The following is a 22130-nucleotide window of genomic DNA, read 5'->3' on the forward strand; positions in this document are numbered from 1 at the left end:
AAAACTGAGATCGCGCAAAAATCTTACACTGATTAGAGGATAGTATTTTATAAAAATTACAAACTGCGGATAGTTGAAATTTGAAATAAAAGTAGAAAATGTTTCTGTAGGAAAAGAAACTATTTTTAATTCTGACAGAATCCCAAATCTGAATTAGGTTGGGAAAAGAATTTTATAAATTACTGGTACTTATAAATGATTATACAGATTTTTAAGTCATTTGTCTTTGGGTGAGTGGGTACCAAAGTACAGGGAAGTATTAAAAAGTTCTTTATTCAAAAACCAGTTACACACTTTATACAAACCACCCGGTAATGTTAGATGCATACAGTTTACAAAGAGAATTATAAATAATAAGGTATTTTTTTAAATAAATTTTATAAATTTTTCATAAGGCAGAGGGAAACAACAACTTAATGGGTATTAAATGGATTTTTAAGACAGTTTGAAAATGCAAAAATATATCATGATAAACATTAATACATAAGTAAACTTGGTCAAATACATGTAATAGCTAATTGTTGCAAAGATTATTCTTCAATTACAGTAAATCTAGATGCAGGGTACCATTTGGAATCCACAGATTATGGACGTAATGAATAAAAAGGAAAGTTGTACACTGAAGGTTTATTGTAAGAATCTTCATGAAGATTCAGCAGCACTTTATATATGCGTTGTATTTAATATCAAATTTCCATCTTGAGTGTACTATAAGTTTATAAATATACAAATGCTTAAATTATAAAAAATCTTCAAACTATCAACCAAGTTAACATTCATTTCAGGTTGTTCCTTACACTAAATATGGCAATTTATGACAACATCTATGCCACAGGGCTCATCGCTGATATGGATGCATTGATGCAGACTTGATGTTTGTTTTTATGGTACTTGGCATTTTACCTGGGGGAAAAAGGGGAAAAAAACTGAAGGAGAACACTTTAATACTTATAATTTAGCACACTGAAGGTACAGGATGTGAAACCCACCACCTCTGATAATTATCCAGCACTCTTCATAATCAATGTTATTTTATTATGCTACAAAACATTAACTGTGATCTCTAACAATGATAAATGCAGGACTGAATTGAAGTCTGCGTAATAATTCAGTACTAAATTAAATTCTGCAAGAAAAGGGGAATTTAAATGGAAATACAGTACTTGAACTAATAGAAGGTAAAATACACTTATTTGCCAAATAACCACAATCATTGCCTTTTTAAGAACACATTTACCACATTTTGACAGGTTTACTCTATACAGTTGGCCCTCCTTATCCGCGGGGGAATTGGTTCCCAGACCCCCCCCCCCCCCCACAGATACCAAAAATCACAGATGCTCAAGTCCCTTATTTAACCTGAATCAGTGTAGTGGTCTTTAGGACCTAGCGGAACCCCAGACTTTATTTAACATGTTCAGAGCGGTGGGCATTAGGACCCAGCATAGCTCTGAATCCACGGTGTTTCTGTTCACGATAATAATCATGATCTCGATTGACAATAAGGTGGAAGGAATAAAGCGACCGGAAAGAGATGAAATGCCATTGGTTATTGGAAAAGCGTTAGGCTACAGTCGGTCAATGATTGGAACAATTTTAATGGAGCATATGAAAGGCCCTGCCCCGATGAAAGCTACGATTATTACTAAGCAACGCAGTGGTTTAATTTTTGGGTTTTTGATCCTCCACATCAACCCGGCACGGTAGAGAGCACATTCGATAGCGACCTGTCACTAGATCGAACTCGGGAACTTCTGAGCCCGGCGCTGAAACATATGTTCTTAAGTGTTTTATATGCATAGAAAGGTAAAATACATACTATATACGAATGCAAACGTTTGACTAACTGACGCTAAATAATACCGTATGTACCTGTTCCGACTTACTTAGTAAAGAGGACTTCCAATTGTTTTAGATCCTGATCCAAGATAACCCATGCACATCCTCCCGTATACTTTAAATCATTTCTAGATTACTTATAACAGCTAATACAATGTAAATTCTATGTAAAATAGTTGTTATACTGCATTGTTTAGGGAATAATGACAAGAAAAATAGTCTGTACATGCTCGAACAACAAGTGCTGGAAGAGCACTTAGGGTTTTCGCGATTGGTTGAATTCGCGGATAAGGAGGGCCGACTGTATACTTCACTGCTTTCCTTGATTATTATATTCCATAAGTTTATCACATATGTCAAAGTAAGTTCCAACAACTTCCATTTTTACTCGGTTGCAGGAAGGGCAGAACTAGCAGCTCAATGTTCTGGGATTCTGTTGTTTTAGATCCAACAGAGTGGGAGGGGTTAAAGGGTGGCATTACTAATCAGGGAAAATGTCATGGCAGTGCTCAGTTAGGACAGACCGGAGAACTCATCTAGTGAGGTGTTATGGGTGGAACTGAGAAGTAAGAAAGGTATGAACACGTTAATAGGGCTATATTACAGATTACTAAACAGTCTTAAGAGATTCAGAGGAACAAATTTGTGGAGAAGTTGATGACTGTTGCGAGAAACATAAGATTTTTATAGTAGGTGATTTTAACTTTACACATATTGACTATGACTCCCATACTGTAAAAGTTTGTGTGATATTCAATCTGCTATTAGGGAATGAGACAGGGCAGGTGACAGAAGTTTGTGTAGGGAAACACTTTGCACCTAGTGATCGTAATGCCATTAGTTTCAAAGTAAATATGCAAAAAGATAGGCCTGGTCCATGGGTTCAGATTCCCAATTGGTGAAAAGCCAATTCTGATGGTATCAGAAACGATCTGGCAAGTGTGGATTGGGACAGGCAGTTTCCAGGCAAAGGTATACTTAGTAAGTGGGAGGTCTACAAAAGTGAAATTTTGAGAGTACAAAGCTTGTATGTGCCTGTCAGAATAAAAGGTAAAGATAACAGGTGTAAGGAACCTTAGTTCTCATGAGATTTTGAGGCCCTGGTTAAGAAAAACAAGGTACAAAGCAGGTATAGGGACAACTGTAGTGCTTATGGAGTACAAGAAATGCAAGAGACGCTTCAGAGCAAAAGGACTGCAAGGGAGAAAATTGGTCATCGGAAGATCAGGATGGTAAACCATGTGTGGAGCCAAAAGACGGGAAGATCTTAAATGAATTTTTTCACATCTGTATTTACTCAGGAGACAGACACAGGGTCTATAAAAGTGAGGCAAAGCAGCATCAACTTCCTGGACACTACGGATTACAGAGGAACAGGTGCTTACTGTTCTGAAGCAAATTAGGGTGGATAAATTACCAGGGCCTGAGGAGGAGTTCCCTTGGACCCTACAGGAGGCAAGTGCAGAAATTGCTGGGGTCCTATCAGAGATATTTAATTCATCCTTAGCAAGAGGTGAAGTACCAGCGGGTTGAAGGCTAGAGAATGTTGTTCCACTATTTAAGAACAGCATTAAAGATAAACCAGGAAGTTTAGGTCAGTGGTGGGAAAGTTACTGGAAGGTATTTTAAAAGACTGTATATTTAAGTTTTTGGATAGACATGGAGTGATTAAGGATAGTGTGGTTTCATGCATGGTAGGTCTTTTCTAAACAATCTTACAGAGTTTTTCGGGGAAGTTAGCAGAAAGTAGATGAATGCAAGGCAGTGGATGTTGTTTACATGGACTTTGACAAGGCATTTGACAAGATCCCACATGGGAGGTTGGTCAAGAGGTTCAGTAGCTTAGCAATCAAGATTAGGTAGTAAATTGGATTAGACCTTGGCTCTGTGGGAGAAGCCAGATGTTTGCGTCTCTGACTGCAGGCCTGTGATTAGTGGTGTGTCACAGTGATTGGTGCTGGGTCCATTGTTGATCATCTAGATCAACGATCTGGATGATAATGTGTTTAACTGGGTCAGCAAATTTGCAGACGACACTAAGATCAGGGTGTGGTGGACAGTGAGAAAGGCTATCATGGTTTGCAATGGGATCTGGACCAGGCAGAAAAATGGCCTGAAAAATGGCAAGTGAAACTTAATGCGGACAAGTGTGAGGTGTTACACGGTGAATGATAGGGCACCGAGGAGTGCGGCAGAACAAAGGGATCTGGGAATACAGCTCCATAATTCATTGAAAGTGGCGTCACAGATAGGGTCATAAAGAAAGCTTTTGGCACATAAGCCTTAATAAATCAAAGTACTGAGTGCAGGAGATGGAAAATTTTGTTGAAGTTGTGTAAGAGACTCGTGAGGTATAATTTGGAGTATTGTGTGCAGCTTTGGTCAACTACCTACAGAAAAGATGTAAACAAAGTTAAAAGGGTGCAGAGAAAACTTACAAGGATGTTGTCAGGTCTGGACGACCTCAGTTATAAGGAAAGATACAATAGGTTAGGACTTTATTTCCTGAAATGTACAAGATTGAGAGATTTGATAGAGGAATACAAAATTATGAGAGCTATTGATAGGGTAGATGTAAGCAGGCTTTTTCTAACTGAGGTTGGGTGGGACTACAGCTAAAGGTCATGGATTAATGGTGAAAGGTGAAATGTTTAAGGGAATATGCCGGGAAACGTCTTCACTCATTAGTGGTGGACCAATCGACTCACAAAGAGAGCTTCGCACATGTCGGTGAGAAGAGTTTAAAAAAGGAGCGTTTCGCGAGAATTGGCGCATTCATTAGCAGGAGCAAATAAAAGTAAAGCAGGGTCAAAGCAGAGCAGCCATTGTGTGAGGGAATCAGTTTAGGAGTGAGAACTTGAGGCTTTGGCAAGGAGGCATAGGTAAGTAGCAAGTAAGGCTTTTGTTGTGCTTGAATAGAAAGTCACTAAATTACAGTCAATTATTTGTAAACAAAATAGAGAGTACAGAGGACATTTACTAGAATGTTACCTGGGTTTCAGCACCTAAGTTACAGAGAAAGGTTGAACAAGTTAGGTCTTTGTTCTTTGGAGTGTAGAAGGTTGAGGGGGGGACTTGATAGAGGTATTTCAAATTATATGGGGATAGATAAAGTTGACGTGGATAGGCTTTTTCCATTGAGAGTAGGGGAGATTCAAACAAGAGGACATGAGTTGAGAGTTATGGGGCAAATGTTTAGGGGTAACACGAGGGGGAACTTCTTTACTCAGAGTGGTAGCTGTGTGGAACGAGCTTCCAGTAGAAGTGGTAGAGGCAGATTCGATTTTGTCATTTAAAAAAAAATTGGACAGGTATATGGACAGGAAAGGAATGGAGGGTTATGGGCTGAGTGTAGGTCGGTGGGACTAGGTGAGAATAAGCGTGTGGCACGGACTAGAAGGGTTGAGATGTCTTGTTTCCGTGCTGTAATTGTTATATGGCATATGATGTGAAATTTGTTAACTTAGCAGCAGCAGTACATAATATAGATGAACGTAATGATAATAAAGTAAATCAATTACAATATACGTATATTGAATAGATTAAAAATCATGCTAAAAACAGTAATACTGAATATTTTAAAAAGTGAAGTAGTGTCCAAGGGTTCAATGCCCATTTAGGAATTGGATGGCAGAGGGGAAGAAGCTGTTCCTGAATTGCTGAGTGTGTGCCTTCAGGCATCTACACCTCCCACCTGATGGTAACAGTGAAAGGGGCTTGCCCTGGGTGCTGGAGGTCCTTAATAATGGATGCTGCCATTCTGAGACATTGCTCCCTGAAGATGTCCTGGGTACTTTGTAGCTGACTAGATTTACAACCCTCTGAAACTACTAATCTGGGATTTACACACACAGGCTCTGGAGATTAATGCAAAAACAAAAAGGAAATCCAATGAGCAGTAGTCCTGTGGATGAAAATACCTTGTTAACGAGAGGTCACAGCAGAATGGCCTGACTAGTTCAAGCTGGCAGGAAGGCAACATTAACTTAAATAATCATGCAACAGTGGTGTGCAGAAGAGCCAATAAGGTGGCCACTAAGTCTACATCACTGTAAGGACATGCAAAGTAAATAATGAAACATTGATTGGGACTCCCATACTGTTAAAGGTCTAGGTGGGTTAAGAGTTTGTAAAATGTGTTCAGGAAAGTTTTCTAAATCAATATATAGATGTACCAACTAGGAAGGGTGCAATATTAGATCTCCTATTAGGAAATGAGTTAGGGCAGGTGACGGAAGTGTGTGTAGGGGAACAATTTGGTTCCAGTGATCATAACACCATTAGTTTCAACTTGATCATGGATAAAGATAGATCTGGTCCTTGGGTTGAGTTCTAAACTGGAAAAAAGCCAAATTTGAAGAAATGAGAAAGGATCTAAAAAGCGTGGATTGGGACAGGTTGTTCCCTGGCAAGGATGTGATTGGTAAGTGGGAGGCCTTCAAAGGAGAAATTTTGAGAGTGCAGAGTTTGTATGCTCCTGTCAGGGTTAAAGGCAAAATGAATAAGAATAAAGAACCTTGGTTCTCGAGGGATATTGGAACTCTAATAGAAGGAGAGATGTATAACATGTATAGGCAACAGGGAGGAAATAAGATGCTTCAGGAGTATAAAAAGAGTAAGAAAATACTTAAGAAAGAAATCAGGAGGGCTAAAAGAAAACATGAGGTTGCTTTGGCAGTCCAGGGTGAAGGATAATCCTAAGAGCTTCTACAGGTATGTTAAGAGCAAAAGGATAGTAAGGGATAAAATTGGTACTCTTGAAGATCAGAGTGGTCGGCTATGTATGGAACCAAAAGAAATGGGAGAGATATTAAATGGGTTTTTTGCATCTGTATTTACTAAGGAAACTGGAATGGAGTCTATGGAAACAAAGCAAACAAGTAGGGAGGTCATGGAACTTATACAGATTAAAGAGGAGGAGGTGCTTGCTGTCTTGAGGCAAATCAGAGTAGATAAATCCCCAGGACCTGACAGGGTATTCCCTCAGACCTTGAAGGAGACTAGTGTTGAAATTGCAGGGGCCCTGGCAGAAATATTTAAAATGTTGATATCCACGGGTCAGGTGCCAGAGGATTGGAGTTCCGTTGTTTAAAAAAGGCTCAAAAAGTAAGCCAGGAAATTAAGGGCCGGTAAATTTAACATCGGTAGTAGGTAAGTTATTGGAAGGAATACTAAGAGATAAATTCTACAAGTATTTGGATAGACAGGGACTTATTAGAAAACGTCAGCATGGCTTTGTGCATGGTAGGTCATGTTTAACCAATCCATTAGAGTTTTTCGAGGAAGTTACCAGGAAAGCGGATGCAGGGAAGGCAGTGGATGTTGTATACATGGACTACAGTAAGGCCTTTGACAAGGTCCCGCATGGGAGGTTAGTTAGGAAGATTCAGTCGCTAGGTATACATGGTGAGGTAGTAAATTGGATTAGACATTGGCTCAATGGGAGAAGCCAGAGAGTGGTAGTGGAGGATTGCTTCTCTGAGTGGAGGCCTGTGACTAGTGGTGTGCCACAGGGATCAGTGCTAGGTCCATTGTTATTTGTCATCTATATCAATGATCTGGATGATAATGTGGCAAATTAGATCAGCAAATTTGCTGATGATACAAAGATTGGAGGTGTAGTGGACAGTGAGGAAGGTTTTCAAAGCTTGCAGAGGGATTTGGACCAGTTGGAGGAATGGGCTGAAAAATGGCAGATGGGAGTTTAATGCGGACAAGTGTGAGGTATTGCACTTCAGAAGGTCAAACCAAGGTAGAACATACAAGGTAAATGGTAGGACACTGAGGAGTGCAGTAGAGCACCGGGATCTGGGAGTACAGATACATAATTCCCTAAAAGTGGTGTCACAGGTGGATAGGGTCGTAAAGAGAGGTTTTGGTGCATTGGCCTTTATAAAAATGTAACGGTGAGGTTGTATAAGACATTGGTAAGACCGAATTTGGAGTATTGTGTGCAGTTTTGATCACCTAATTACAGGAAAGATATTAATAAGGTTGAAAGCGTGCAGAGAAGGTTTACAAGGATGTTGCCGGGACTTGAGAAACTGAGTTACAGAGAAAGGTTGAATAGGTTAGAACTTTATTCTCTGGAGCATAGGAGAATGAGGGGTGATTTGATAGAGGTGTATAAAATTATGATGGGTATAGAGAGAGAGAATGCAAGCAGGCTTTTTCCACTGAAGCTAGGGGAGAAAAAAAACATAGGTCATAGGTTAAGGGTGAAGGGGGAAAAGTTTAAAAGAAACATTAGGGGGCTTCTTCACGCAGAGAGTGGTGGGAGTGTGGAATAAGCTTCCAGATGAAGTGGTGAATGCGGGCTCACTTTTGACATTTAAGAAAAACTTGGACAGGTGTATGGATGAGAGGGGTTTGGAGGGATATGGCCCAGGTGCAGGTCAGTGGGACTAGGCAGAAAATGGTTCAGCACAGCCAAGAAGGGCCAAAAGGCCTGCTTCTGTACTGTAATGTTCTATGGTTCTAATGTTGACACTAAACCAAAGCTCAAATACCAAAATCACTTATTTGGCTGCAAAATACTTTTAGACATCAGAGATAATTAACTATAGTACATAAATTTTGATATGATCTTCTGAGGTTTTGAAAATGATGAATAAAAATGCTGATTTGCATTATAAAGGGTCATATGACAGAAATAACCATGGTTTTGAATATATACAGTAGCTTTCCAGCAATAGAGTAGAAGGGAAAACTGATCTAATATTTGCACTTCTTACCTGGCTGACCTTGCTGTGAAGCAACTTGCCCAGGCAATCCCTGTTGGCTTGGCCCACCTTGAATTGATACCTGTGACAGACTTGGACCTCCCTGCAGGCCACTGCCTGGTACAGACTGACCTGAGGCCACTGTTCCACCTTGGGATTGTGTTCTGATTGCTTTGGATAATCCTTTTCCAAATCCAATTGCTGCGATTAGAGCATTTGTATCAGCTGGATTAAAGGTTTGCTTGTTCTGTCGCAGAGCTAAAAGGAAAGAAACATTGCAAGTCCAAAATACTGCAAGTCCTGATTACTCTAACGTTCCTCTACAACATTATAATTATTGACCAGATCTTGCTAGCCTGGATCTGATCCTCCTGGAAATGCTTCCATGTCCCAGAGTCTAGCAACGAGGTCTGAAGGACAACAGGACTTCCAGTGATGCAGTGAGAAGGCTCCATCCATGACACTCAGGGAAAATTTAAGTCAAATATATCACTAAAGTCCAGACTTCAGCAATTTACTGAGCATACTTTTAACATTGGCTACCACAAACATGCAGAGCGTTTCTTTAACCGTATCTATAAAACCTGACTACACAGAAAAAAAGTAGTGCTTTTGTAATGAAAAAAAACTAACTGATAAATTTTAAAGGAAATATTGATTGTTTTGCCTCATTTCCTCCTATCCAGGGCATTTCTTCAGCAGTATCTATAAAATTTTATTCTTTAAAGTTATTATAAAATATTAAAATTTTATAAGCATGCACAGTAAGTTGCTCAAGTCTGGAATTTAGTGATATACTTGACTTTAATTTTCCCTGAGTGTCATGGATGGAGCCTTCTCACTGCATCACTGGAAGTGCTTTTGTACAAAACTAACTGCTGCAATTTCAGTTAGTTAATTAATAAATAGATTTCCCCCCCTTTCCTTATCTATGATTTGATGAAGGCAGAGCTTATATTAGAGAAAAACTAATCAATTGCTGGCATTTAGCCCATAGGGCCATATTTCACATACTGAGGGAATTAATTTAGGAACTTACCATACAATACATAGTTCAGGGTCTCTTCTTCTCAGTAACTAACAATAGACATGCTGGCAGATGCAACAGATTGACACATTTTCAAAGATTTCACTGGCTATCTCTATTACCAATGGTGTGCAGATATAAAACATCAGATTTTCGGCATCAAGTTGGAATTAAGGTTCAAAATTTCTAGCCGAATAATATGATTCTTCTGCTATGTTAATAATATTTTTCAGAAATTTCAAAGCATTTTTCAAATCATAAAAAAGCTGTGAAACAATTATAAATTATTTTGTTTGCTGCATACCTCCACTCTCAGACTCACGGTCCTCCCGGGTGTTGTTGAGTTTCTCAAGTAGATTACTGCACATTTTGTTCATAGACTGGACATATTTCTGCACGATAGCAACACATGAGCAAATTTATTTTGAAACATTACCTGTTCAGTGAATACATTAATTTCATTATTATCTTGAAATATTCACTTAGTTTGCGCCCTTTGTTTGCAAAACGATAAGAACAAAGTACAATTACCACAAAGTAATCCAAATCTTTTGTTTCTCAATTTCAATGACATCATATTATCTGCAAATGGACCTTAGGTAATCACTTAGCAGTGTTTCATTGAACATACAAGACCATACGTCAGAGAATTAGGCCATTTGGCCCACTGAGTCTGTTCCACCATTCTATCACGGCAGATTTATTATCCCTCCCAACCCATTCTCGTGCCTCCTCCTGTAACCTTTGACGCCCTTACTAATGAAGCACTTGGCCACCAGAGATGCCTGTGGCAGTGATTTCCTCAGATGCACCATCCTCTGGCTAAAGAAATTCCTTCTGTCCGTCTAAATCAACATCCTTCTATTCTGAGGCTATGCTGTCTGGTCCCAGTTTACCCCACTAAAGGAAACATCCTCTCCACGTCCACTCTATCTAGGCCTTTCAATATTTAATAGGTTTCAATGAGATCCACTCTAATTCTTATAAACTCCAGCTAGTACAGGCCCAGAGCCATCAAACACTCCTCATATACTAACCCTTTCTTTCCGGGGATCATTCTCTTGAATGCCAGCACATTCTTTCTTCGACGTCTGACATGATAACCATTTCAACCACCTCAAGTAGTCTGCTAGTCACTTCTACCTTCATTTGTTTGCATAAAACCAAACTATATTTCTAAACGTTAATGATGCAATACCTGAGCTACATCAGGTGCCAGACGTGCTGCCTCTGCACTTAGTTGCTTTTCCTGTTCTTCAACTTCTGGATCTGGTTTAGTCCGGAGATGATCTGGAACCACTTCATGACTGAAAACTGGAACTCGACCCTCTGTTAGTTTCTATGAAAGGACAGAAAATCAGCAGGCAATGTCATAATTTTTGAAACATTTCTGACACTTGTAATTCTCTAGAGCAAAAGATGCAGTTTTATTTAGTTTTGAAAGAAAATCAATGCTTCTCTCCAAAACTGTGCCAAACCTTTGTAATCACCAGGTCGGGACAAAATTCTTCCAATTGTTGCTAAGGGAAGTAAGGACAGAAATTGCAGAGGTACTGGCCAAAATCTCCTTAGTCTCCTGAGAATTGCAATTGATATCCTTGCTCGAAATAAATTTATAAGGATAAACTTAAGGGCTACAGGATGGTCTAAATTTAATGGTTGGAAATTTGTTAGAAATAATAATCTTGAGACAACATGAACAGATACCTGGAAAATAATTATCAACACAGATTTATTAAAGGCTTTAACTGAATAAAACTTGTTTCATCCCTACTCAGGTTATCTTCCTGAATCTTTTCTCTGTTTACATTGATTATTGTATTGGTACTGCTTCTTGAACTCATACAAAACTCAAAACTTTTGCTGCCAAATTTCACCCTGCACACACCTTCACACGGTCCATCTTCTGTTCCCTTTCAGGATTCTGTCTCTAAGGTAGGGGACTGCTTAGTAACAAAGTATCAGTTCTGATGACTTTTCACACAGCAAGATGACTTCTTACTCCTGACCTTGACTTTCACTCTAGTGTAGCATTGAGTCTTTGACTGTGCCTCATGTATTTCTCGCATATCTGCTCTTATTCCTTTTCCCCCAGAACATGGAAAGGACGGAGTAATAGACATTTAATAAATACCACACAGCAGGTTTGTCTACAAAACTGAAGGCAATGGAATAATAAATAAATCCTACCAATACAAGGCTCCATTGGTATAAATTTCCTTGAAGACAATAAGCAAGAGTGATTCTTGGTCTATCAAACTGCAGCTAATTGTACAATGGTGTTCCCTAGAGGTTGAACTAAAGTCACTCTGTTACTTGTTAAATATTAATGATTTGGGACCAGAAAATACAGGGCACAATTTCAAAATCTGCAAAATGACGTACACACTGGAAGTGTTAGACACTGACCAGTCTGCTAGAATGATGAAGCACATTGCAGATGAAATTGCAGAGAATTGTGAGGTTATACATTTGGTTTAAGAATAAGGAGGCATTATAATTTAGAAGTGGCGTTCCAAAATGTGTGTAGGCTTTTGCTGTAGCAACCACTTTTCACTTCTGACTAGAAGTTTTGTCATCAGAAGATACAATCGAGGAGGAATCAGGAACAAGGGTAATTGTTCAGAAAACGAAAGATGTTGGGAAATTCTCAGCATACTACACAGTATTCATGGAGAGATGATTAGAGTTAAATTCAAGATCCCTATTGAGTATTTTCAACGTCTTCTGCTTCACTTCAGATTTCCAGTATTTTTCATGCTTTGCTTGAGAAATGGTTGCTCTTGTTCTTTTAGTACTTCTCAAGCACAGGATCGTGTGCCATATCACTCCGAGAGGAAAAGAGGCGAATTTGAAGTAGCTGTTCTAGATACAATTTACTTTCTATGATGTATGTTGTTTGCCTCTATAAATCATTTAATTGTAACTAAATAATTAATTTAGCTATTTGGAGTTGGTTCAGCACTTGCTATTTTTCACCTTTCAAAACTGAGAATATTATGAGGACCTTATATAATTTATAGAAAGCATTTCACTGCACATAGAATTAATTATCACAACAGAGTTATATGAATTTGCAAGATTTAAAGGTAAAGATATAAATTTCAATGAAGTCAATGTGGAAGCTATCAACAGGTAAAATATATAATCTAAATAATTCTATGCTTCCTGCATACAGAATGAACTACTGAATCACAGCACATTTTCCATGCCAGATTCTTTCTAACCAGCTGTTCCTCCCCCATTAAATTCACCAAGGTTTGAAGAAACATTTTGTAAAATTATACCTTCCTGGGAGACCCATCAAGATTAAACTGTCTGCTGAAATACTCAACAAGTTGAACAGTATCTGTGAAGAAAGTGCTACATATTCTGGTCAATATTATGCCAGAAGGTCATTGATCTGAAATATTGATTGTATTTTTTCTGGATAGATGTTGCATGACATGCCATGTTTTCCCTGGTATTTTCTGCTTTTATCTATAATTTCCAGTATCTGCACATCTATCTTTTCCTGAATGAATGTCACTGTTATAAAGATAAATGATGTTCCTTTCACTCTTGTTATTAAGTTATCAATCCATTCAATTTAACAAGGTTATTATATTGCTTCATTTTCAGACAGCTGTCTATGATACTGCCTTTCTGAAAAATAGAGAATATGATATCCTTTAAATTAATGGTTCAGAATTGAAATATTCAGCCAGTTAACCCAGAACATAGACTATAAAACCTCAAGACATAGAAGCAGAATTAGGCCATTCCATCATGACTGATTTATGACCCCTCTCAACCCCATTCTCCTGCCTTCTTCCTGTAACCTCTGACACCCTTACAAATAAATAACCTATTAACCTCCGCTTTAAATATACCCAATGGCCTGATCTCCACAGCCATCAGTGCCTATGATTTCCACAGATTCACCACAGTCTGGCTAAAAACCCTCCTCCTCTCTGTTCTAAAAGGATGTACTTGAATTCTGAGGTTGTTCCCTCTGGACCTAGACTCCCCCCACTATAGCTAACATCCTCTCCACATTCACTCTATCTAGGCTTTTAAATATTCAATAGGTTTCAATGAGATCTACCCTCATTCTTCTAAACTTCAGCGAGTACAGGCTCAGAGCCGCCTAACACTCCTCATACATGAACCATTTCATTCACGGGATGATTCTTGTGAACCTCATCTGGACCCTTTCCAGTATAGTGAGAAGGATATCGCACAAGAAGAATTGGGTGTGAAGAATTCCCAGCTTTTGTTAAGTAATGGAGTAGATGCAATTGGATTCATGACATACCATCAATTCATCATCACGATCAGGAGAAAGCAGCAATGGAATGATGACCTGATTTCTTAGAATCGGTGTTTTATCATTCCTTAGGAGCTTGTTCAAGGTGTTTAGCTGCCCAGATACCAGAGCAAAGTTATCCAAGACTGAGGGCCTGTACAACAGTTGAAAGATAGGTGTCAGGTTAGGCAAAACAGCTGCAGGAAACTTTAACAGCAGTTTGAAAACGGAACCAAACTTCAAGAGTATGTAGTCAGTTTCTGTTTTTCTGTTTCGCCTTAATCAGAACTATAAAAAGTATTTTTTTATGGGCATAAGCTTGATAGGTAGTAAGTCATGATCAGAAGATACATAGTTAGTAAAGGAACAAATGATGGAAGCAAGAACCAGCCATCGTATTGTTTTCAAACATACTGACACTTGCAAGCAGTAATTGGTTTTGAGATCACAAGGTGCAAGCAGTACCACTCTATATGAGGAACAGAAACTGCATTGTCACAGTGGGGAGCTACAATAGTTCAGAAATTGGTCACTGTAATATACAAGATTGATTAGTGCTCATTTTCCTTCTGGAAGCCAGTTCTTGCTAACATCAATGGTTCTAATATTAATTATATACCTTCTGACAAAGGCTCACTAGTCTGCAACAAAACTCCGTCAAGGAACATTCCCCTCCCCCCCACCTATTCCTTCTCAATACTATGATGAACGTATTGTAACCTCTTTGCAAAAAATGAAAAGAGAAAAAAGATCATATATAAAAGATATGTAGATTTCTGCTCAGTTGAATAAAGCAAGTATGCTTAAAAAAAAAATTGGCCTCACATCTTTAAACTCAAAACTGCTCTGAATGAAATATTCAACAAATCAAACAGCACTCCTGGAGAGACAACAGAAACTGATATGTTTAGTTTGTTTCAGGCTCTGGAGATGCTGACAATCCTGCTGAGAATTTCTGGCATTTTATATTTCTATTTTAGAGATTCAACACTTGCAGAAGTCAACCGAAGGTATTCAGGAAACGTGATAAAGATTCTGAGTGTTTAAAAAAGGGAAAATTTAAAGTAAATACAAAAGGAAGCTCTTGTTGCCAGACTTCATTCATACCCCCATGTAGACATTAATCAACTTCATGCAACCGGTAAGCTTCTTCTTTAGCTACAGCCTGCAATTAACATGTAAAGCAAAAAAAAATTGTGCTGTTTGATCTAATTTTTAGACGAATGTGATAAGGCTCTTTCTAATATGCTTTAACAAAGCAGGAATATTGTAGGTGAAGCTTGGGCTAGATGCTGCAAAATCCGAACAGAGCTGTCCTAATAAAATTTACGGTATGGTAATGCAGTGGTTAGCACGATGCTTTACAATACAGGCACAATATAAGGAGTTTGTATGTTCTCTCCATGACTGTGTGGGTTTCCTCTGGGTGTTCTGGTTTCTTCCCACAGTCCAAATCCATACCATTTGGTAGGCTATTTGGTCAATGTAAGTTATTCCCTGATTAGGCTCAGATTAAATCAGGGAATTGCTAGGTGGTGTAGCTCAAAGGGTCAGAAGGGCCTATTCTGCACTGTACCTCAATAATAAAAAACTTTAACCTGGACACTAATTCTGATTTCCAACTGTATTTCTCATATCAACCAACATGGAAATTATTCATACTGGGTTGCTGATATCTGAAGTTACTTTGCAACAAAGAATTAAAGGAATTAGACAGAGAAGGAAGTGGGCTTCATACCAGTTCATCCGATCAAATTCATTCTCCAGTTTCAGGATGAAAGCTGCCAAAGAGTTCTTCAGATCAGCCACACGACTGATAATTGCATCCACTGATGCCTCCAGCTGCTTTTCTTCTTGTGGCTGTGGAAAGTAAACATTAAACTTTGAATAAAATATTCCTTTTTTGCAGAAATTTAATTCCAGAGTGAAATGAAAGTTACTTCTGTGTCTGACCCCGGGAACGTGTGATGGGACGGTGTGGATGGAGATTCACTCTGTGTCTGACCCCGGGGGTGTGTGATGGGAAGGTGAGGAGGGAGATTCCCTTGGTGTTACGGTAGCATTTTATAAAGAGTGACATCAGGAAGTCCTGATAATCCAGATTGAGTTCAGATGTACGACTGCCAAATGCTTACTGATATAGCATCATGGCAATGCCAACAAAGAATTTTCCATGCTGGTCAGACACTGTAAGGATGGCGTTCTGTCCTCTCATTTCGACTGGTATCTCTAAGCCTGTCTATTGCAACTTGTGATACTGTTCAAAAAGCTAAATAGGTATAACTTCTGTAATGATTCCTGGTAGGGCTCTTTAACAGATTACCACGTAGTCTTACTTTGCTGTCTTCCTTATCATATGAAAACAGTTGGGTGTAACCTTATATTCTCTGATGCTACTACTAATAAAGATAAAGGTGCAAAAAAGATCCACTACAAAGGTTCAAAGTACGAAGGATTTCAACAAGGCTGGCTGGAGAAACCGGGGTGGTTCTTAATGCAAAAAAGTTCAAAGAAATTTATTTGATGAAGGTACTCTAGATCATGACTGGTTTAGATAGCATTGGTAAAGGAAAGCTGTTCCTATTAAGGTCTAGGAAGTCCAAATATGGAATATGGGGAGCATTCACTGTTGGTGGAGGTTTTGCAAACTGAATCAATTCAGGGGAACTGCTTTGAACTGAATCAAGTGAATGCTCCTGCTGGGAAATGAGGAAAAGGACAATTGGCAAGCACCTCTCTCTTCAATACAATGGGCAGCCAGCATCCGGAACATCGGAAATGGGAGAGGAAATAGGCCTCTCAGAGATTCATCACAATCATAATATCCAGAAATCTACTGTAAACTGAAATCTACTGCCTCCCCAGCCCTCATCAGTGGAGAATGCCAATGATTTACCACCCAAGTAAAGAAATTTGCTTTCAGTCCCAGATGGCTTACCCCTTATTCTGAGACTCTACCCTCTGGCTCTAGACCTCAGCCAGATTAACCACCTGCCAAATCCCATAAGAATTCTACTTAATTACCTCTTATTCCCCTATACTTAAAAATTTTCCTCACCTGGCAAGAGCCAAGTGAAGGGGGAGCAGCTGAGAGGGAGAAAGAACTTCAGGAATGATTGGTGGAGGCTAGAGTGCAGAGGAAAACGTGTGGATGAGATTGTAAAGTTGTATAGTCGGTGTTGAGGAAGAGGATGTGAATGGGAAAATTTGTCATTCACATTCTCAACATTGACTGTATGCAATTATACAAACTCAATAAAATGAGTTTCTGCATGTTGAAGCACACGTGAGAGCAAAACTGTGTATATCAGAGTCTCATCTGTCATCACCTTGGACTTCTGGCCCTTGGACCGAGGCTTTCTCTGTTTAACATGTTAAGTGATGTGAAAGTGCCCATGTTAGAAGGATCTGAACAATAGCATTTCCTAAACTGACTGAGAGAGAATAGAATGAGCCATTTTGGTTGATGGACACTGAATATTCTAATAGAAGCCACAACTTAATGGGTTAAAAGGTCATCTTTGGAGTCAGAGCATTTCTATGAATTTTCTGTGTTTGCTGACACTCAAGGTTTGGAAAATCAATAAAATACTTGTTCAAAAACCTGAAACATATTGTTCATTTTTGCTCTGAAAACTCCAATACACCTAAAACAAGTATTAAAAAAGACAAACTGAGTAATAAATTATGTATTTAAATGGAAAAAAAACCCAGAACAAATTAGAATACTACCAACCCTACTCAAGTACTATAAAACTGTTTATTAGTTCTTAATAGTTATCAACAGAGGAATCAATCCAGTGTATGCTGCTGTTTTACTACTCTTCACAAAACCCTGAAACATCAGGATACCAAAGATGCATATATTCAGATGCTCTTTATAGATTACAGCTTGGCATTTAACATTATCATCCCCTCTAAACTAATTAGCAAACTCCAAGACCAGGGCCTCAATACCCCTTGAGCAATAGGATCCTGGATCTCCCCAGTTAGTTCAGATTGGCAAAAACATCTCCTCTACAATCCCCATCAGCACAGCAGTACCACAGCAATGTGTGCTTAGCCTCCTGTTCTGCTCGCTTTACACCAATGTTTGTGTGGTTAAATACAGCTCCAACACCATATTCAAGCTTGCTGATGACACCACTGTTGTGGGTTGTATCAAAGGTGGTGATGAATCAGCAGACAGGATGGAGATTGAAAATTTGGCTGAGTGGTGTAATAACAACAACTTCTCACTCAACGTCAATAAGACTAAGGAACTGATAGTAGAGGGAAACCAGAGGTCCATGAGTCAGTAATCATTGGAAGCTCAGAGGTGAAGAGGGTCTGTAACTTTTATTCCTGGGTGTCATTATCTCAGAGGACCGGTCCTGGACACAAAATATAAATATAGTTGCTAAGAAAGCACAACAGTGCCTCTACTTCCTCACGAGTTTGTGGAGATTTGGCATGTCATCAAGAACCTTGGCAAACTTCTATAGATGTGTGGTGGAAAATGCACTGACTGGCTGCTTTGTGGCCTGGTATGGGAACACCAATGCCTTTCAAGTGGAAAATCCTACAAAAGGTAATATATTTGGCAGGGTACTTCATGGGTTAAGCCGTCCCAACCATTGAGCACATCTACATGAAACATTGCTGTAGAAAAGCAGCATCCATCATCAAAGATCCTCACCACCAAAGCCATGCTCTTTTTTCGCTGCTGCCATCAGGTAGAAGGTACAAGTGCCTCAGGACTCTCACACCACCAGGTTGAAGAACAGTTACTACCCCTCAACCATCTGGCCCTTGAACAAAAGGGGATATTACATTCATTTGGGGTCTCTTTTATCTTGTTATGCTCATTATTTATTGCTATTTATTTATTAACTGCAGTTTGTTCACAGTTCCTGCTGTTTACAGTTTAGCGATCCTGTTTAGTTACCGTTCTACAGATTTGCTAAGTATACCTGCAGAATAAAGAATCTCAGGGTTGTATGCGGTGATAGGCATGTACTTTAATAATTAAATTTTACTTTGATGTTTAGTCTTGGTATATCTTATCCCTCTGATAGATCCTCCAGCTCTGTAATTCCCCCCCCCCCAACCCCCAAGATATCGGATCTCATCCAATTCCTCTACTCCATCACTTCAATGATTTCAATAAGTCTACTAGTTGCAATAGCTGCTGTAATTCCCATCCTTCACCTTTAAGGCTCTCTCACCTTATTCAGGGTGCCAATGTGAACCAAGCCCCAATATCAATAGTGTGAGTTGACGAGAGCTGTAAAGATGTCAGCATCTCAGTTTCACACACACTTGTGTCGAATGGGCTATATGAATAATGAAAATGGGTGTACTGCTGCCAGACTTTCTTCAGAACAAAAAAAAAACGGATAGTGAATGTTTCCCTGCAATCTTCACTACTTCCAGCAACCCCGCGGATCTGGGATCAGCTCGAAGCTGAAACCCACGCCGGATGCCCGCCGCCTCACCTGCATCGCCTCCGCCACCAGCTCCCTCGAAACGGAAACTGGCACCCGCTCCGCCCTCCTCCAAAACCGGTGCCTGCTTCCGTTTCCGGGTTCGGAGTTCAGAGGTCAGGAAGCAGCGGCAGGTTGGGATGATCTGTTGGGATCGCGTCTGGCGAGGGTAGGCAGCGGCGGGCGGGCGGTCGGGCGAAGGTCCCGGCATGAGAACGGGCAGTCAACATGTCCGGCGGAGAGAGAGACTCGGAGGTGAGTAGGTACCGGGGGGGCCGGGATGGGCCGGGGCAGTCACTGTCAGTCGTATGTAAACATTGACGGTCCGGAGTGAGGACAGCACGTGTAGGGGCTGTGGGGGCAGAAACTGTACAGGGGTGCGGGGACATGGGGCACACAAGAGGGGCGTGGGGGGCACTGTAAATAACGCTAGGGAAATGGTGGACTGGGCACGGTACAGGGTGTACACATGATATGCAATATGTACGAGGTGTGATTAAGTTAAGGTAATTGTGGTCAGTATAGGGAGTGGGGAAAGTGTCAGCAGAGTGTGAGGCAGGATGGAAGGTGCACAAGGAGTGGGTGTACAATAAACACAGGGTGAGAGGAGTGGTGCTCAGTATGCACGGAGTGCAGGATGCACATTGGGAGAGAGGTGACAGTACTTTGTTAACGGTGCGTAATGGGGTGGGGGGTGGGCTGTTTGTCATGGCTTCTGTGTTCCTTGAACATATGGGCTTGGTGAGTGTGTACCCCAGACTAGGATGGGTGGGTCTATAGGGACAGTGGAATGCTTTTCATTTTCTTTGGCCTTTATACCCCTGTATTCTTCGAGTTTGTTCTGTAGTCTATTATGTTCTTCCTGATTGAAGGCCCTTTGGAAATTTAGAGAAATGACATGTACTGTGTTTCCATTATCTACTTCTGTTAAAAAAAAATTCTGCATTTGGTGAGCAAGATCTTCCTTATGAAGTCAATACGGGCTACTTTTTTTTCCTGGTTAGCCGCTCTTTTCTTCAGTCAGCATGAGACGGAAATAGCAATGCTAATCTCAAATTGTTCTAGTTATTTCTCTATTCTCTTCTTCTGAGGGGAATGCACAATCTTCTCTTACACATATATTAGAGGAAGCCAGTTAATTATCACTAGACAGTGAAGTATCACAGTAACATGTGGATATTGGGAGGGCAATGTTATGTTAATGCAACAGATCCTGAAGTAGAAAGTTTGAAGTTAGAGTGGCAGTTATGTGGAAAGAAGAGGTGCTGTCTGTCAGCAACTTGACCTGGTTTTGATCAGAATCAGGTTTATTATCACTGCTATGTGTTGTGAAATATGTTAACTTAGCAGCAACAGTACAATGCAATACACGGTAATACAGAAAGAAAAGAATAAATAGTTAAATAAATTACAATAAGTTTATGTATGTCAAATAGATTAAAAAATAGTGCAAAACAGAAATAATATATTTTTTTAAAAACGTGAGGTAGTGTTCATGGGTTCAATGTCCATTCAGGAATTGGATGGCAGACGGGAAGAAGCTGTTTCCAAGATGCTGAGTGTGTGCTTTCAGGCTTCTGTACCTCCTACCTGATGGTAACAATGATGTGAGGGCATGTCCTGGTTGATAGGGGTCCTTAATAATGGACGTTGCCTTTCTGGAACCGCTCCTTGAAGATGTCTTGGATACTATGGAGGCTAGTACTCAAGATGGAGCTGACTAATTTTACAAGGTTTTGTAGCTGCTTTTGGTCCTGTGCAGTAACCCTTCCCTTCCCCCTCCCCCCCCCCAAAATACCAGACAGTGATGCAGCCTGTCAGAATGCACTCCATGGTACATCTCTAGAAGTTTTTGAGTGTTTTAGATGACAAACCAAATCTCTTCAAGCTCCTAATAAAGTATAGCCACTGTCTTGCCTTCTTTCGATGACTTTTGGTGCTGTCTGTCTGGAATTTTGCAAGTTCTCTTTGTGAGTGTGGGATTTCCCACACTCCGTGTTCCTCAATCACAAAGATGTGCAATTTGATTGGTTAGTTGCAGTAAAATTGCCCCTTGAGTGACAGAATCCATGGGAAGAATGTGGGGAGGGTAAAATGGAAGTACTGTGATTGAAGGTCAGCACAGAGGCAGTGAGCCAAAGGGCCTGTTTTGCTGCTGTATGAGTCTGAGAAACCATCAATAACTAATCTCCACAGAGTGGGAATGGCTCGCTGTATACCTCTGACTTTAGATACAACACTGAGTCATGTCATCTGCAGAAATTCTCCAATGACTCAGCAATAGCTGCGTGTATGAAGGGAGGACGGGAGGATAAATACAGGGCCCAGGTGGAGGACTTGGTCAAATGGCGCAAGCTGAATCATCTGCAGCTCAACATCAGTAAAACAAAGGAGGTGGTGATGTACTGCTCCCTGTTACTATTGATGGTGAGGATGTGGATGTGGTGAGGACCTACAAGTATCTGGGGGTGCACCTGGATGACAGACTTCAGTGGAGTACTAACACAGAGGCTGTGTACAAGAAGGGTCAGAGTTGTCTCCACTTGCTGAGGAGAGTGAGGTCCTTTGGAGTATGCAGTCCTCTCCTTCACATGTTCTGCCAATCTGTTGTCACCAGTACAATCTTCTATGCGGTGGTCTGCTGGGGCAGTGGCATCAACACGGGTGATGCCAACAGGCTCAATAAACCTGATTAGAAAGGCTGGCTCTGTTATTGGAGTCAAACTGAACAAACTGGAGGCTGTGGTAGAACAAAGGACCCTACAAAAAATCCTGGCAATTCTGGACAA

At 40.1% G+C, this 22130-nt stretch overlaps 2 protein-coding genes across 9 annotated transcripts in view; one reads left to right on the top strand and one right to left on the bottom strand.

Annotated features, from left to right (window-relative positions):
- Positions 1–257: 257 nt before the first annotated feature.
- Positions 258–19445, bottom strand: med8 (mediator complex subunit 8). Of its 3 annotated transcripts, XM_073062801.1 has the most exons (8): positions 19354–19395; positions 18555–18666; positions 15615–15736; positions 13886–14030; positions 10787–10927; positions 9893–9980; positions 8574–8819; positions 258–903 (listed from the first exon to the last, which is right to left on the bottom strand). In XM_073062801.1, exons 2-8 carry the CDS (start codon positions 18564–18566, stop codon positions 839–841), a joined length of 819 nt encoding a protein of 272 aa, XP_072918902.1. In that variant the 5' UTR covers positions 18567–18666; positions 19354–19395; the 3' UTR covers positions 258–838. The 3 variants fall into 3 exon arrangements, with proteins under 3 accessions (XP_072918902.1, XP_072918903.1, XP_072918904.1); XM_073062802.1 differs by lacking the exon at positions 18555–18666 and having other exon boundaries at positions 19354–19445; XM_073062803.1 differs by lacking the exons at positions 18555–18666; positions 19354–19395 and adding an exon at positions 19084–19104.
- Positions 19446–19456: 11 nt separating this feature from the next.
- The window catches only part of szt2 (SZT2 subunit of KICSTOR complex), a 242331-nt gene continuing 239657 nt past the window's right edge, over positions 19457–22130 (top strand). For all 6 annotated transcript variants that reach the window (XM_073062784.1, XM_073062788.1, XM_073062786.1 and 3 more), the window contains exon 1: positions 19457–19596. In XM_073062784.1, coding sequence (XP_072918885.1) covers positions 19570–19596 — 27 coding nt within the window. In that variant the 5' untranslated portion in view covers positions 19457–19569. The remainder of the gene's footprint in view (positions 19597–22130) is intronic.

Source organism: Hemitrygon akajei, chromosome 12 (assembly GCF_048418815.1).
Source record: "Hemitrygon akajei chromosome 12, sHemAka1.3, whole genome shotgun sequence".
Taxonomy (NCBI): Eukaryota; Metazoa; Chordata; class Chondrichthyes; order Myliobatiformes; family Dasyatidae; genus Hemitrygon; species Hemitrygon akajei.